The 13573-nt window shown below is 30.8% G+C and overlaps 1 protein-coding gene across 2 annotated transcripts in view; it reads right to left on the bottom strand.

The window, feature by feature from the left end:
* Nucleotides 1-978: 978 nt before the first annotated feature.
* The window catches only part of LOC118192193 (nuclear factor related to kappa-B-binding protein), a 226920-nt gene continuing 214325 nt past the window's right edge, over nt 979-13573 (bottom strand). For both annotated transcript variants that reach the window (XM_035363095.2, XM_035363094.2), the window contains exons 22-24: nt 11164-12095; nt 10607-10905; nt 979-6633 (exon numbers count right to left, since the gene is read on the bottom strand). In XM_035363095.2, coding sequence (XP_035218986.2) covers nt 6620-6633; nt 10607-10905; nt 11164-12095 — 1245 coding nt within the window. In that variant the 3' untranslated portion in view covers nt 979-6619. The remainder of the gene's footprint in view (nt 6634-10606; nt 10906-11163; nt 12096-13573) is intronic.

The raw sequence follows: 13573 nt of genomic DNA, 5'->3' as shown, positions 1-13573 counted from the left end.
AATAGGCCGCCCAGTCGGTATAGTGGTCAAGGAAGCTGACTACGATGCCGAAGGGCCTGGGTTCGAATCCCGGAAAAGAAATGGTTGTAACTGTCCGTCCCTTCATAGGAAAGGCAATAATAAAGAGCCCATCACATCCGACCTTGTATAGATTAATGGATTGGGTTATATTTGTAATTGTTCACAATCTGACATTGGAAAAATAATATAGTTAAATAGTAGTTATGACCGTATTCAAAATGGATAATATGCAAACACATATACCTTATGTTACAATGAAGAAACAGAATGAGGTAGCCATGTCTGACCACATCCCCACATGCATAATCAATGCAGCATACATCTTGCTGGATATTTGTAATCTGGATATCCCAAAATTAATCTGAAAATTCTACAAATTCAAGATGATGCAGTTAAGTACATCCCAAATAACATAAATATCAATTCACCAATTGTAGTGTAGATACTCGTTATCGAACAAATGCATTTTTTTCTAATCACCACATGCTCATTTTGTGATCGTTTGTATGTCTCATTGATTTCTACGGAGAATGATCCATAATTCTATGGATTTTCTTTTGTGGTGTTACAATTAATTTTATTAATTATGTATTTGCTGAGAAACTAGATTACAGATCAAAGGCAACACTAAAATATTTTTTTCCTCAACTGCTTAGCTTTCCTTATTGCCCAAGACAAAAATTTTACCTGTTTCAACCAAGTATAAACATTACATAACTACTACAACTTATGCAGAAAATACTGTTTCAAATAATTTGGATTAAAACAACAGCAAAATATGATGGAAAGCCATCAATATTTGATGAGCTGAGGAATAACGATATTAAAAAAATAGTTAATACATTTAAAATTTTTATAGAATTTTTAAATATATGTTTCACAGATTTGCTGTTGCTTGGATGTAAAATACTGTTTCACCATGTAGAACTGAATATATTGAAATAATAAAATACTTAATCAGGATAAAAATTTTCTTTAGTATCTCATATTGTTGAAAAACAACTGTCATATTAAAATAATAAATTACATATTCAAATTTTACAAAGATGATTAACATCATTACAGAGTATCATCCTTCAAGTAGTCAAAAATAATATCCTTACATTAATAATTACATATTGGTTATTGTACATACTGATATCACAAAAGAATGATAAACATATGAAAAGCTGAAAACCATAATATTAAAGAAAGATATTCAACTTCTCTCAGGTAACAGAAATTATTTTAATAGAGAATCTTTGATGTCTGATCAGTTGAAATACAACCATTCAACTAAACTAATATATAATTAAATATAATCATACATAAGTCTTCATACAAATTGGTTTACAATAAAGAACTGTCATATAATATAATAAATAACACATATACGTTTTCTAAATATCTCACACAATATTTTCATAAAGAATTACTAATATGATTCTGTACGAAAATACTGCATTGGAAACTTTGAAAAAACAGTAAAAAATAATGTTCACATTAATATAATTGCATATTTATTTTATAGAACTTTATCTACAATCTTTTAATAAAGAACTATTAATGCCTGAGGAAATGTAAAATTAAGATTAAAATAATATGCTTTCTTAAGAAAAATCAAATTCTCTTACAGCACAAAATGCTTAATCTCTAGTCATAGCAAACACAGCCATCACATTAAAATATCAAATTATTCACACATACAAGAAGAGACATATGCCAGTGTGTCAAGTAGAAAATTAGGCATGTATCAACCTTAGGATTCCTTTTTGCAGAATACTTTTGTGCCTTGAAGAAAAGGGGAGTCACTCCTTGAAACCTTGTAAATTTAGTAGCATTTTGCATAAAACCGACATCATTATTTATATACCTAAAGATATTTACAAGACCCAAAGATGTTTATCAGCTGAAAACTAGAAGCTATAGTAACAAAATAGAAACTATATTCAATTTAAGCGAAATCTATAATGAGAATTTGTTACATGGACTCAAAACTCTTGATCAATTGAAAAATTATATATATATATATGTGTGTGTAAGATAAAAACTCTGAATTATACCTTAAATTAACAGTAGCCCCTTAATTCCACCTTCTGGATAGGACCCTTCCTCTTCTCTACTCAAAGCGGCAATAACCTTTTTGAAACGGCGTCATATCTGAAAACCAATTCTGCATAATGCCATCTTAACCTCCTGCACCGCATATAGTTCTTAGCCAATTAGATTAACGAAAACTCTTACTATAAATACCATAGCAATCTACCTATACACTTTTTTAACTCCTCTTCCTGGCCGCTGTTTGGTCCGCCATTGTCTTTGCATTGTTTTGCTGTTATCTAAAACTGTGGGGGTGCATATTGCACCTATGATAATGTGTGAAGAAGACTATGTTTCAGTAATTAGTTCGTTGTCCAGCAATAAAAATTACATTCAATTCGGCCACGTCTCTTCTTCATTATACATTATTCAGACTATGCAGCGAAACAACTGCACAAAATTGTCACAGCTGTTGCCTAATCAAGACAATTGCAATCACTATTATTACATGTATATACATATGTAACAAAAACAGATTTATAAGATCTGATGTAGAAACACTGAGACTTACAAACACAGAAATAGTCATGGCACAGCACATAGATAGCCTAATGACGAATTCTGATTGTATAGAATGCTAAAATGCTGAATCTGAAATGATCAAAAAAACTTGATAGTCGAGGCAGTTTAAATCTTCATTTTTATTTCAATTGGCATTTGTAGCCACAATTTACTTAGCACTCTTATCGTGCCTATTCAAGAACATTTACATTTTTTTAGTATTGCTGCGATAGGAAGAGAGAGAGAGAAAAAAAAAATAGCTTTTTAATCAGAGGAGAGGCAGAAGCTAAAGTGTGCAATTTTCCAATACGAAAGCTTGCCAAGAGAAGGTTTTGGTTTAGGTTAGAAGGGTTTAAGTTCTCAAAATTTTGAGTTCAAGTTCCGAATTAGCTATATCATGAGCGTTCCACAAAACATGTGACTAGATTAACCTAGAATATGCATAGTCCAGAAAAGTTATTACTACTTTTAGAATACAGAGAGGAAATACCCAAATTAAAAATGAGGAATTAAGAGGCTACTACTAAATTAAATTATAAAGCTGATTTACATATTTTTTTATCTTGCACACACAGATATATATTATAAAAAACTGCATAACATCTATATTTCGGCTTTAGAGAAAAGTGTAACTTTTGCCAAGAAATGCCAGTAACATTCAAAATTATATTACATATAAAATTTTGATTAAAAGAATTTATAATACAATATTAAAAACTATGTTTCATGTCTTGAAGAGCAAATGTCACATTAAAATAATGATTCCAAATTTTATAGACTAATGCATTACTAAAATTTCATAGGATGGTTCATTATATGCTTATTGTCTAAAACTTTAGTATGTATCTGCTTAGTTGCAACTTTAATAGCAGTTAAAATGTGAAAAGTTATAATATATTGAAATATTTGCTCAAATACTCTGAAATACATAATTAGAAATCCAAACAGGCATTCTGGGCAAATAAACGAGATGAAACTTTTTTCTCCACAAGGATTTAGGTTCACAATCAATACTCAAAGAAGCAACACTAGCTAATTATAATTGGGTATTAAGACATAAAATCAAAATTAGAAAACATCATCAAAGGAAGCTTCTAAAAATGCTGAGTTCCAACCATAATTGGATAATCAAGATAAAAAATATTATTAACGAATGCTTCAAAGTGAAATATAGTTATACAGAAAATTCTGTTATTAATAACCTCAACAAAATGAAATCAATCAACTTCAAATGTAGACAGTTCAAAATTCAAGAACGATGACAATCCAGTAATGAAAAAGTTTCAACACTTTCTAAAGATTCAAAGCTTTTCAATGTAAACTGTATTTTACTACTACTAGTTTTCAGCATAATTAAATTGCATAAAAATAAATCAATACAGCTTACCCTCCATTTTACACAAGTTGTTCTGTGTCATGACATGTTTTGGTTACATAATGCCAAAGAACTTTAAAGAAAAAAAATTATTATGTATCATATAGAGTAAATTTCTCTTCCTTCCCTAAACATGTGGGATATTATCACAGCATTTTATAAAAGCATAATTACACATTTGTTTGGATTTCTTTAAATGAAGGTTCTCTCTTTGACATTATTTTGGTTTGAACTGAAACAGAAAAGATATTGTAATGTAGGGGATGGGGGAGGGTGAAATGCAATATTTATACATTATTTTATGAAGAGGAAACTACAGTCAAAAGTCTTTAATCCGGACTTGTCGGGACATCGGCGATTCCGGATTATAGATCATCAGTTCAAATCTGGTAAGATGGCATGCAGAAATTATAAAATTAAAAATATGAAACCGTAATTTATGAAATAAAGAGCAATTATGATCAGGTTTATTATGAATATTTATTTGTTTACTTTATTAAACATTTCTTTCAACATGTGCTTGCATAAAGCATACATTACGCATAGTCGAAACTAGAAAACTACAACCATAAAACTATTTGATGTGTATTCGTGATATTTATAATGACGAGGACTTTGATTTAAATCATATCAAAGACAGAGTACATCGAGATGAAATACTACATTTAGTAAGGAATTATAAGCCTAATAAAATAAAAACATCTGCCCTGAAGATAAAGATAGTGTTGACAGATCAACTTCTAGTTCATTGTGCACCGCGTCGTCCCCCGCCCCCTGCGGAGCAGCGTGAAATTCATAAACATATTTCGAAATTCTTCGAGAATCAAAGGACATGCCTTTTTTTTTTTTTGCAGCAATTTCACTTTTTGTTTGATGGACATCGAAACATGCTTTCGCTTTGTAGATCCTTTGGTAGCTCCAGAATCAGAAATTCTTTTTGATATAATCGAAAGTTCAAGCTTACTTTTATAAAATTGCTCTAACAGTCTGCAAAAAATAATAAGGCGGATCCAATTAGAAGATTAAGGAACTATGCAATCTGCAACATTAACTGAAATAGATTAGATAATTTTAGCTTAGCTTATACCGTCCGTTATACATTAAACGTGCATGCGTAACTGTATTATGCGCACACGCTAATGGATTATGCGTTGACACAGGCACAGAAACTTTGTAGCTTTGAGGTCTGGATTATAGATCATTCCGGATTAAAGACTTTTGACTGTAATATGAATTAAAGTTTATAACAATATTTCAATATTCAATCATCAATTTTTGATCAATTCAAAATGATTACAGTATTAAAATAAATTAACACATGCAATATATTTATAATTCAGAATTAAAAACATGTCAAAAAGAAATTACAGTACAAAGTCCAAAATCTAGAACTGCCAACAACTCTGGACTTCGGAAACAGTTTTGGAATTTAGATCATCAGTTTAAATCCACTAAGACAAAGCAATCAGAAAATTAAAAATATTATTTGCTGATATTTCTTTAAAGAAGTATTTTGCATAAAGAAAGACTTTTCCTGAATTACCAAAATGTGATATTAAACTGTGACTCAAAGCTGAAATGGAGATATTTTTTTGGATTTAAAACCATTCTATACATATTAGCCATTCTATTAAATAACATGTCATTAATGCATTGCCATCACAATCTAAAACTTCATATATATTATCATTTAGAATTTCTCATATTCCATCAACTGGAAAACTGCTGTTTACTTGTTATACCACAAAATTTTCAGCTTTCATTATAATCATGAAATTTAGTAGCTGGCTGTATATTGGGCTGGCTACATTTTTAAAAATATCTGCAGACATGTCCTCTCATTTCTGATAATCAGATTTTATATTAAAATATGTATATTAAATTATTTCCAGAACTCTTAAATTGTCTTAGTACTGCATCAGTTTCTAAAAAGTTACTTTACATCTGGATTTCATAGTGTGCAAATTTCCGACTTCCACTTGTTGATTGACGGATGTATAGTTTCGGGAAAAAAGGAAAATAGAGAAGTTCTCATTTATAAAAACTAATTTTGATATGATGCACAACAGATCAATCGAAATAATAAGTGCTTCAAACCAAATAAGGAAGAGTGACTTTGCTATGTTAACTGCATTTTGATTCTTCAGACCCTAAGTCTTTCTCCTTTCCCCGTTATGCCAACAAAATAAAAACAGTATGAGCAACATCCCATTCTAAAAAGTATGTGTTGGGGCTTCATTTATTGTTTAGGTTAGACGGAAAAATGCTACTAACCATAGCCACTCAAGGTTTGTGGCTAACAACAGTACAATGTCATTTGATGAATTGCTTTGGTCACTAGGCAGCAGGTGTTTGAAAGTGACATATAGGAATCACAGTTAATCATGCTTTTATGGCACACCTGCTTTTCTTGAACATTAGAGTCTCCATTTCAAAACTTTGTAAGGGAGATTTTTTTTTCTGGTGGCACTGAGGTCCAGGTAGTGGATGCCTGGATTTCAGACTTTGTACTGTATTACATTAAAAAAAAATTACACATTATTTGCAGAAGAAATCATATACTGCATCAAAAGTTGTCTTGAAATATACAACACAAATCCATTATCTTCTGTTCAGTGATTCCTTTTCATAAGAAATTTCCCTTTACTTTGGTGAAACTGTGATTGAAAACAAAATATTTCATAAAATAAATATTTTAGTTAGTTCTTTAAATGTCAGTTAAATTACTTTAAAGTAGAACTAAATTATAAGTGCACACTTGCATAGTAAGCAAAAGTCTAGTGTAATGAGAACAATAAGAAAAATTACTATCATCAGACTGGCATGATATTGTTATATAAAGTAATTTGTGATTATATTTTACTAGAAGAAGAAATTTATGCAAAGACGTATCTCTCATCATCAATTATAACAAGTATGTACAAATACACTAACAAATTTTCAAGGAATGTTTGAAACAAGAGAAACACATAAATAAGTGATTATTAAAGGTTTTATATCAGATTCAGTTATAAGTACGGGTGATGGCAGGACATGAGGTTACTAGATAGTGATTTTATATCTGTCTAATAACAGACATACATGCACAATAACATGGCATGATTCACATATTTTGTCAACATAGCTGATGAATTTTTAAACACAGAAGGGCATGGAAACCTACAGCTCTATCCTAAGCAACTGCTCATTGTGTGATACTGATCATAATTCTTCATTCCAGGAATTAACCCTCTGAGCGGCCCAGGTTTTTGGATCTGTAACGGAGACCTATATCTAAAGAGCCTTTATTAGTTAAATTTGTATATTTACCTATTTTAGTCTCTATTTTCATAAACTTACATTCATTAAAACGACATTTATTAATGAAAGTAAGAAAGCAAACATAAAGCCATATATGCCAAGTAACTAAAAATGTCATGACCGGATAAAGTTGGCCAATGTGCTCGGAGGGTTAATATGAAAACAATGTGGCATTTAGAGAGTAAATGTTAATGTAATTTGGATGCTGAATTCCAAAATGGCTTTAAAATAATTTAACATATCTTTTTATATTCAAAAGTGCATTTATTTTTCATCACATAGTGGGACAATTTAAATTAATAAAAAAAATTTTTTTTTGATGAATAAAACTGAATGCATATATAACAGATTAAAGATTTATTACTAATTTATAAATTATTAACTTTGTAATGTTTTTACCCTTTTATTGACTATTAACAAACAAACCTTAAAATTATTCTGCATATGAAAACACAAGCATGCCTCTGTAACCATTCTAACTTTTCTGTATACCTCACTGAACTCATAAAATAAAATCTACCTACATGCAAGGCATAATGGAAATGACTATATGATTGGGAATGCCTTGAATACTGAGTTTACTTCTTTGCCAGTAGTTTGGTTACACTTTCTTTTTTTTTTCATATGCAAATGAGATAATACAACAAAAAACATTTTCAGAAAAAACACTAGCCACTAAGAAAAATTCTTCAAACTTTAAGGCCTTGTTAGCAGAGAAGTTTTTTTTTTTTTTTTAATCTTATTTTCTCATGAAACTAAGTATCGTGAGCAACAATTCATGGAGGCATTACCAAAATGTGAAAAGTGCTTTCAAAACTTTTGTGAAAAGTTCCTTTAAATGTTAGAAGCTTATGAGAAGTTTTAATTGTGCTTAGCATAAAATAACTAATGTTAAATGAAACTGATAAAAAATGCATCACAAACAAACTTGAAAACAAATTTCCAGCTAGTCCAAAAGATGTCATTAGAAAAATTTTTAGTTAGCATTAAAGATACTGATTACTAGGCCACAATTCAAAATAAGCAACAAAAATTCAAACCTCTGTACAGCTCAATGACATTTTAGTCATTGGACAGTTGTCAAAATATTTGCATTTTAAAGTCAAATTTTTTTGAGGGGCTAGGAAATTTTGTAAAATAAGCAAACGGAAGAACTTTCACCAAAATATTAGGCAAATGGATGAAAGCTAACAGGACTGTTGGAATGTTAATACACTGGCAGGAAAAATTAAACAAACAACTTTATTTAAAAAAAAAAAAAAAAAAAAAAAAAAAAAACACTTATGTGACTTGAATGATTTGCAGCTAAGAACATGGAACTTTAACAAGATTGTTATTTTGTCAAGGCTGGCACATCTTCTCTTTCTGCAAAAATGTCATACACAGTAGAGTAGGAAAACATTTGCATTACAACTTTTAGAGGTTCACAGAATAAAGCATGTGGTCATTCCTGACCAAAATGAAAGCTTTGCAGCAGTTTTCCACGCTGTGTATTAGATTGTCCAAAAGTTTTTCTATCAACAAAGTGCATTTATGATGAGTAGCTCCTGGAAAGTGCTAGGTGTCAGCTGAATTGATACAAATTGTTGACCTAGTATGCTCCATTCATGTTCTGTCAGATTTAAACCTGGAGAATATGTGGGCTCCTCCATCTGCTGAATTCTTTCACCCTCAAGATTATTGGTAACTAGTACAACACAAAGGGGATAAGCATTAGCATTTATAGAAAGAAGTTTTAACCAATTGCACACTTAAACAAAAGTACCAAGAAACTTATTTCAGTATGTATTCATAGTTATAGTGGTAAAAATGTGTAGATCAGTGTCACCATTCAAAACGATGCCTTCTCCACCACCTTTGTAACAATGCCTTTCATGGTCACAGATGTGTCCATGAATAGAATACTCACTCCCCCATCCAATCTGTTAAATTTCCATAAGTGCAGATTGTAATTTTACTGAGAAACTGAGGAAGTGTGTTCGATAAAACAGAAATTTTTGGGAATACAGCTAAACACAAAACAACTATAAATAGATGCACATAATGCTTAAAAACGTTAACTTCTAAATCAAAGTAAGAAAAGGAAGTTGGAAATATACATATCTAGCAATGCAACATTATATTGGAAATTTTGGAAAATTTCATTATGCATTTGACTATCAACTCTCATATTTAACAGTTTGTTATTATTATTGTATTTGTTAATATTAGCATGTATTTGACATTTTACTGACAGTAAGATTTCACTGATGAGTAGATTCAAATGTACTTTTTTGGGGGGGCGGAAGGGGAACTAACTGCTACCCTAAAGTTAGATGAATAATAGAATAAAAATAAGATTACTGGTTTGCGGAATAAGGTATTAAGACACCCCAAGATGTAAAGCAACAAAACACCTACAAACAAGGGGAAAAACCCTGCCAGGCGTGCAATGAAGATTATTTAAACCCAGAAACATACCAAATTGCTGAGGGTGTCAAAGAAAATCTACCAAATCAGAAAAGTAACTAGTCAGAGTTCAAGTTTACAGAAGGAACAGCTTCTATAAAACAATTAGATCCAGGAAACAGTCACAAAGAAAAAGGTAAGAAAATTATGTCACAGGAGAGAAGGAGAAAACAAAAATTAATATTAAAAATTATTGTTACGAATTTTGTGCATACATAATAAAATTAAGTTTAAAATTATAGTATTTCTTGTACAATATAATGTGAAAGGCTTCAAGAGGCCTTGCCGTAAAAATTAAGTTGCAGGGGCAAGTCCATTTAGCATTGAAGTAAATGGCTACCTTGTCAATGCGAGATAGCAACAAACTGACAATGGTTTGGGCAGCATGAAATCGCCAAATGTTGTCAAAATTGACGACATTTTGGTTTTGTCCCTGTATAACTGGTACAGTTATAAAATAAGTAATTAATCCCTATATGTAGTTTGTAACCGTATCTGGGCCCTTTTATGTATATGCCTCCCACCAATTTTAAGAAATGGAAGGTACTGAAAGTTTCTCAGTGGCTGGGAGGAAACTATATAAGATCAGCGAAAGCATCAGTTCTCAGTTCAGAGTTGACTTCACAGCAGTTTGAAGTGGTAACTACTGACTGCACTCTGTCATACTTAGAAGAATTGTAGAAATAATTTTGTGGAAAGTTTCAGAACCGTTTAGTATTTCCTTAGGAAAAATTAAATTTATCAACCTGTCATTTGTTCTGTGTACATTCAATCCATCACAAACCTGTATGCAAGCAATACTATATAACTAATTCTGTTAGAACATTTCTAAATACAAATATAAATATTTCATATAATTTGTTAATTAGAGCTAAAAGATACCTTTTATTACAGCCTGTGTATTTCTAAGTGAGACAGGCAAAGAGGCACTATGCGTTGTTGAAATCGCTAGTGCTGGAATAGTCAAGTCTTTAGTATCTTTGTCATGAGTTTCATAACCCTCTTGTGTAGATGTTATTTCAGACAGCTTTGTTTCAGATGTATCTGAAGAAATTACAGCATTTTTCACATTTGCCATTTGATAAAGTCGACCACAAACACTTAATGAATTTGAAGGTTGAGATATCACAGATATATCTTTAGCAGCTCCTAATGGATTTTTCAATGCTATCACTGGTAGTCTAAATGATAAAACAAGAACAATCACAAAATGTGTCAAAAAAATTAACATAATATATGGCTTGTAGGTAAAATACATTTTAATTAAAAAAGCTCAAAATTCATAATTTCAAATAACTGATATATAGAAAAAGAAAGAATACCAAGGACAGATATGTATCGAGTTAAATAAACTGTAATAATCACATGCATGCACACACACACACACACACACACACACACAAAAAAAAAAAAAAAAAAAAAAAAAAAAAGAAAATTACCTTGAATCAGTGATAGTTGAAACCGGAGTTGTATGCATAACTTTAATTGTAGATGTTGAGAGTACTTGCTGACAAATATTTCCACCCTGAACTCTAAAATTTTGCACAGCTCCAGTAATAGGTTTAGATGTTGAGCATGTAGTTGAACTTGCTACAATGTTACTGAAAGACAGGTACTGTGATCCGTGAACTAATCTCGCTACAACAGGACCAGAATTTATTGCTGAGGGATTTGTAGAAGGTAATCTCTCTTCAATTGATAATAAAGGAATTGTAGACACACCGTTACAAGACCTTATTCCTGGTTCCTGTTTTATAACAATAGTTTGAAATCCAGTAATAGCTGAACTTTGTAAACCTGATAAGCTAGCACAATTAACTTTTGCTTTTGTTACAGAGTTTGAGGATATCAATGCAGGAGAAATGGATGTTGTTATAGTGCTGAGAGAATTAGCAGTTTCAATACTTTGGTGACTTAAAATTGGCTGAAGAACTGGAGGCTGTCCAACAAAAGATGGAGAAGATGGCTTTAAGTCAACATTAAGAACATCATGAACATGTGAAGAGAGATTACCTACAGCTCTTACTTGTTCTGACTTAATATGAACAGGTGTAACACTGACAATTTGGGAGGCACTCAGGCTTCCAACTACATTCTTCGTATTTGACAGAGATAAGGCTGAGCCTAATGATGATTGCCGAGAACTGCTAATATCTGGAACATTTGTTGGGGCAGTTGAAGATAATGTCTTTTGCATAGTATCCACAGTACTTGTAACTGATGAAGTCTGAAGATCATTCTGAACAAATTCTGGAATTTTACTTTGGTTATCAATGCCTAACATAGTACATTTGACTTCTGCTTGGGCTGGAGTGTTATTCACAGCATGCATAATGTAGCGGTTTGAGGTATGACCAGCTTTAGGACTTCCCTGAAATACAGCATCAATTTAGAAAATCCATTCCATACAATATGTAAAAAAAAAAAAAAAAAAAAAAAAAAAAAAAAGACAAGACAGTAAAAAAATAAAATATATTTAAAGCATGATATTGGCATCAAATATTAGTTAATTACTACTTCAGACTACTTTTAAAATTAATTAACTAGTACTTGAAAGTCAAACTGGAAAGGAAACAGTTTAAAATTAAGCAAATTCAAAATTTACACAAACCTAAGGTACCTAATTTTAAATACTGAATTTACCTGCATATTTCTTCCCCTTGGGTACTTCCCCATAGTTTTTTAGCATATGATGTAAACTGTAAATTATGATGTAAATTTTGAAAACTGTTTATACAAATATGAAATTACTTTGTGTAATTAAAAGGAATGTTACTGAAATTGATAAGCACTTCAAAATATAGTAATACTAGTGTGCCTTTATGCACACTTTTTAGTATGCTATGAGTATTTTTTACGCCGTCTCTTTAGAAACAGTGTACTCCCTGTAGTTCTTCTCTTCTCATTTTCAAGTAGTAAAATTAGGAAAATGGGGGAAAATACATGAGTAAATAGATTACAACAACAAATTATTATTGCTCTCCACTAATAAACTTTTGCAAAATGAACAATGCAATAAAATGTTCTAGCACAATTAATATCAATAGCATATATTGATGAATTCATATTAACACTCTGAGGCAAAATAAGAAAGCTTCTTCATAATGAAACTAATGCACTTCATAACTAAGTAAACATTTAACCCTAACAAACCCATTCTCCAAATGGTCAGGAGTTAACTTTTTAAGAGACTACAAAAGAGCACCTCAGTAACTTCTTTACGAATAAATCTAATGATTTAAAAAAAAAAAAAAAAAAAAAAAAAAAAAAAAGATTTTCTAGTTGCTGTGGTAAAATTCATTGAACAAAATTGTGCTACTATGATTTAATGAAACTTTTTTATGCTTTTTTACTGCTTCATTTGTATAATTGAACAAACTAAATCAATGATGTAAATCTGAATTCATTTAATTATTAGTATTCTAGGAATAAAATAAATTTGTAAGTATGATGCATTATCATTAAATGTAATCCATCTTGTCAGTGGGAGTTTTGGTGAAAAAAAATCAAATTCCGTAATAAATGAACATAATGAGCATCTGATATGAAGAGCTAATGATATTTTTCTCAAAAATTTCATTATAACTCTGTGGGTTCTGTTATAGATTTGCACCACTGAGAAGGAAAAGTTAAAAAGGTTTAATTTTATCTGGACCTCCAGAACATTCCCTTTTTTAAGGTGCAAATATACGATTATTAGGATCCATGAAAAGGATAAAGATCTGAGTCTTATATATCAAATTACAGACCAATTTCCTTAACTAGCACGTCGCATATGACCATGAAAAGAATCATTTTTAGGAGATCAGTTGGTATCTAGAAACAAGTAAGGTCCTTGAGGTAGAACAA

Source organism: Stegodyphus dumicola, chromosome X2, assembly GCF_044657685.1.
Source record: "Stegodyphus dumicola isolate Sdum_Otavi_A_Nest chromosome X2, ASM4465768v1".
Lineage (NCBI taxonomy): Eukaryota > Metazoa > Arthropoda > Arachnida > Araneae > Eresidae > Stegodyphus > Stegodyphus dumicola.
The sequence above is the reverse complement of the archived record's forward strand: the minus strand, read 5'-3'. Positions and strand labels throughout refer to the sequence as shown.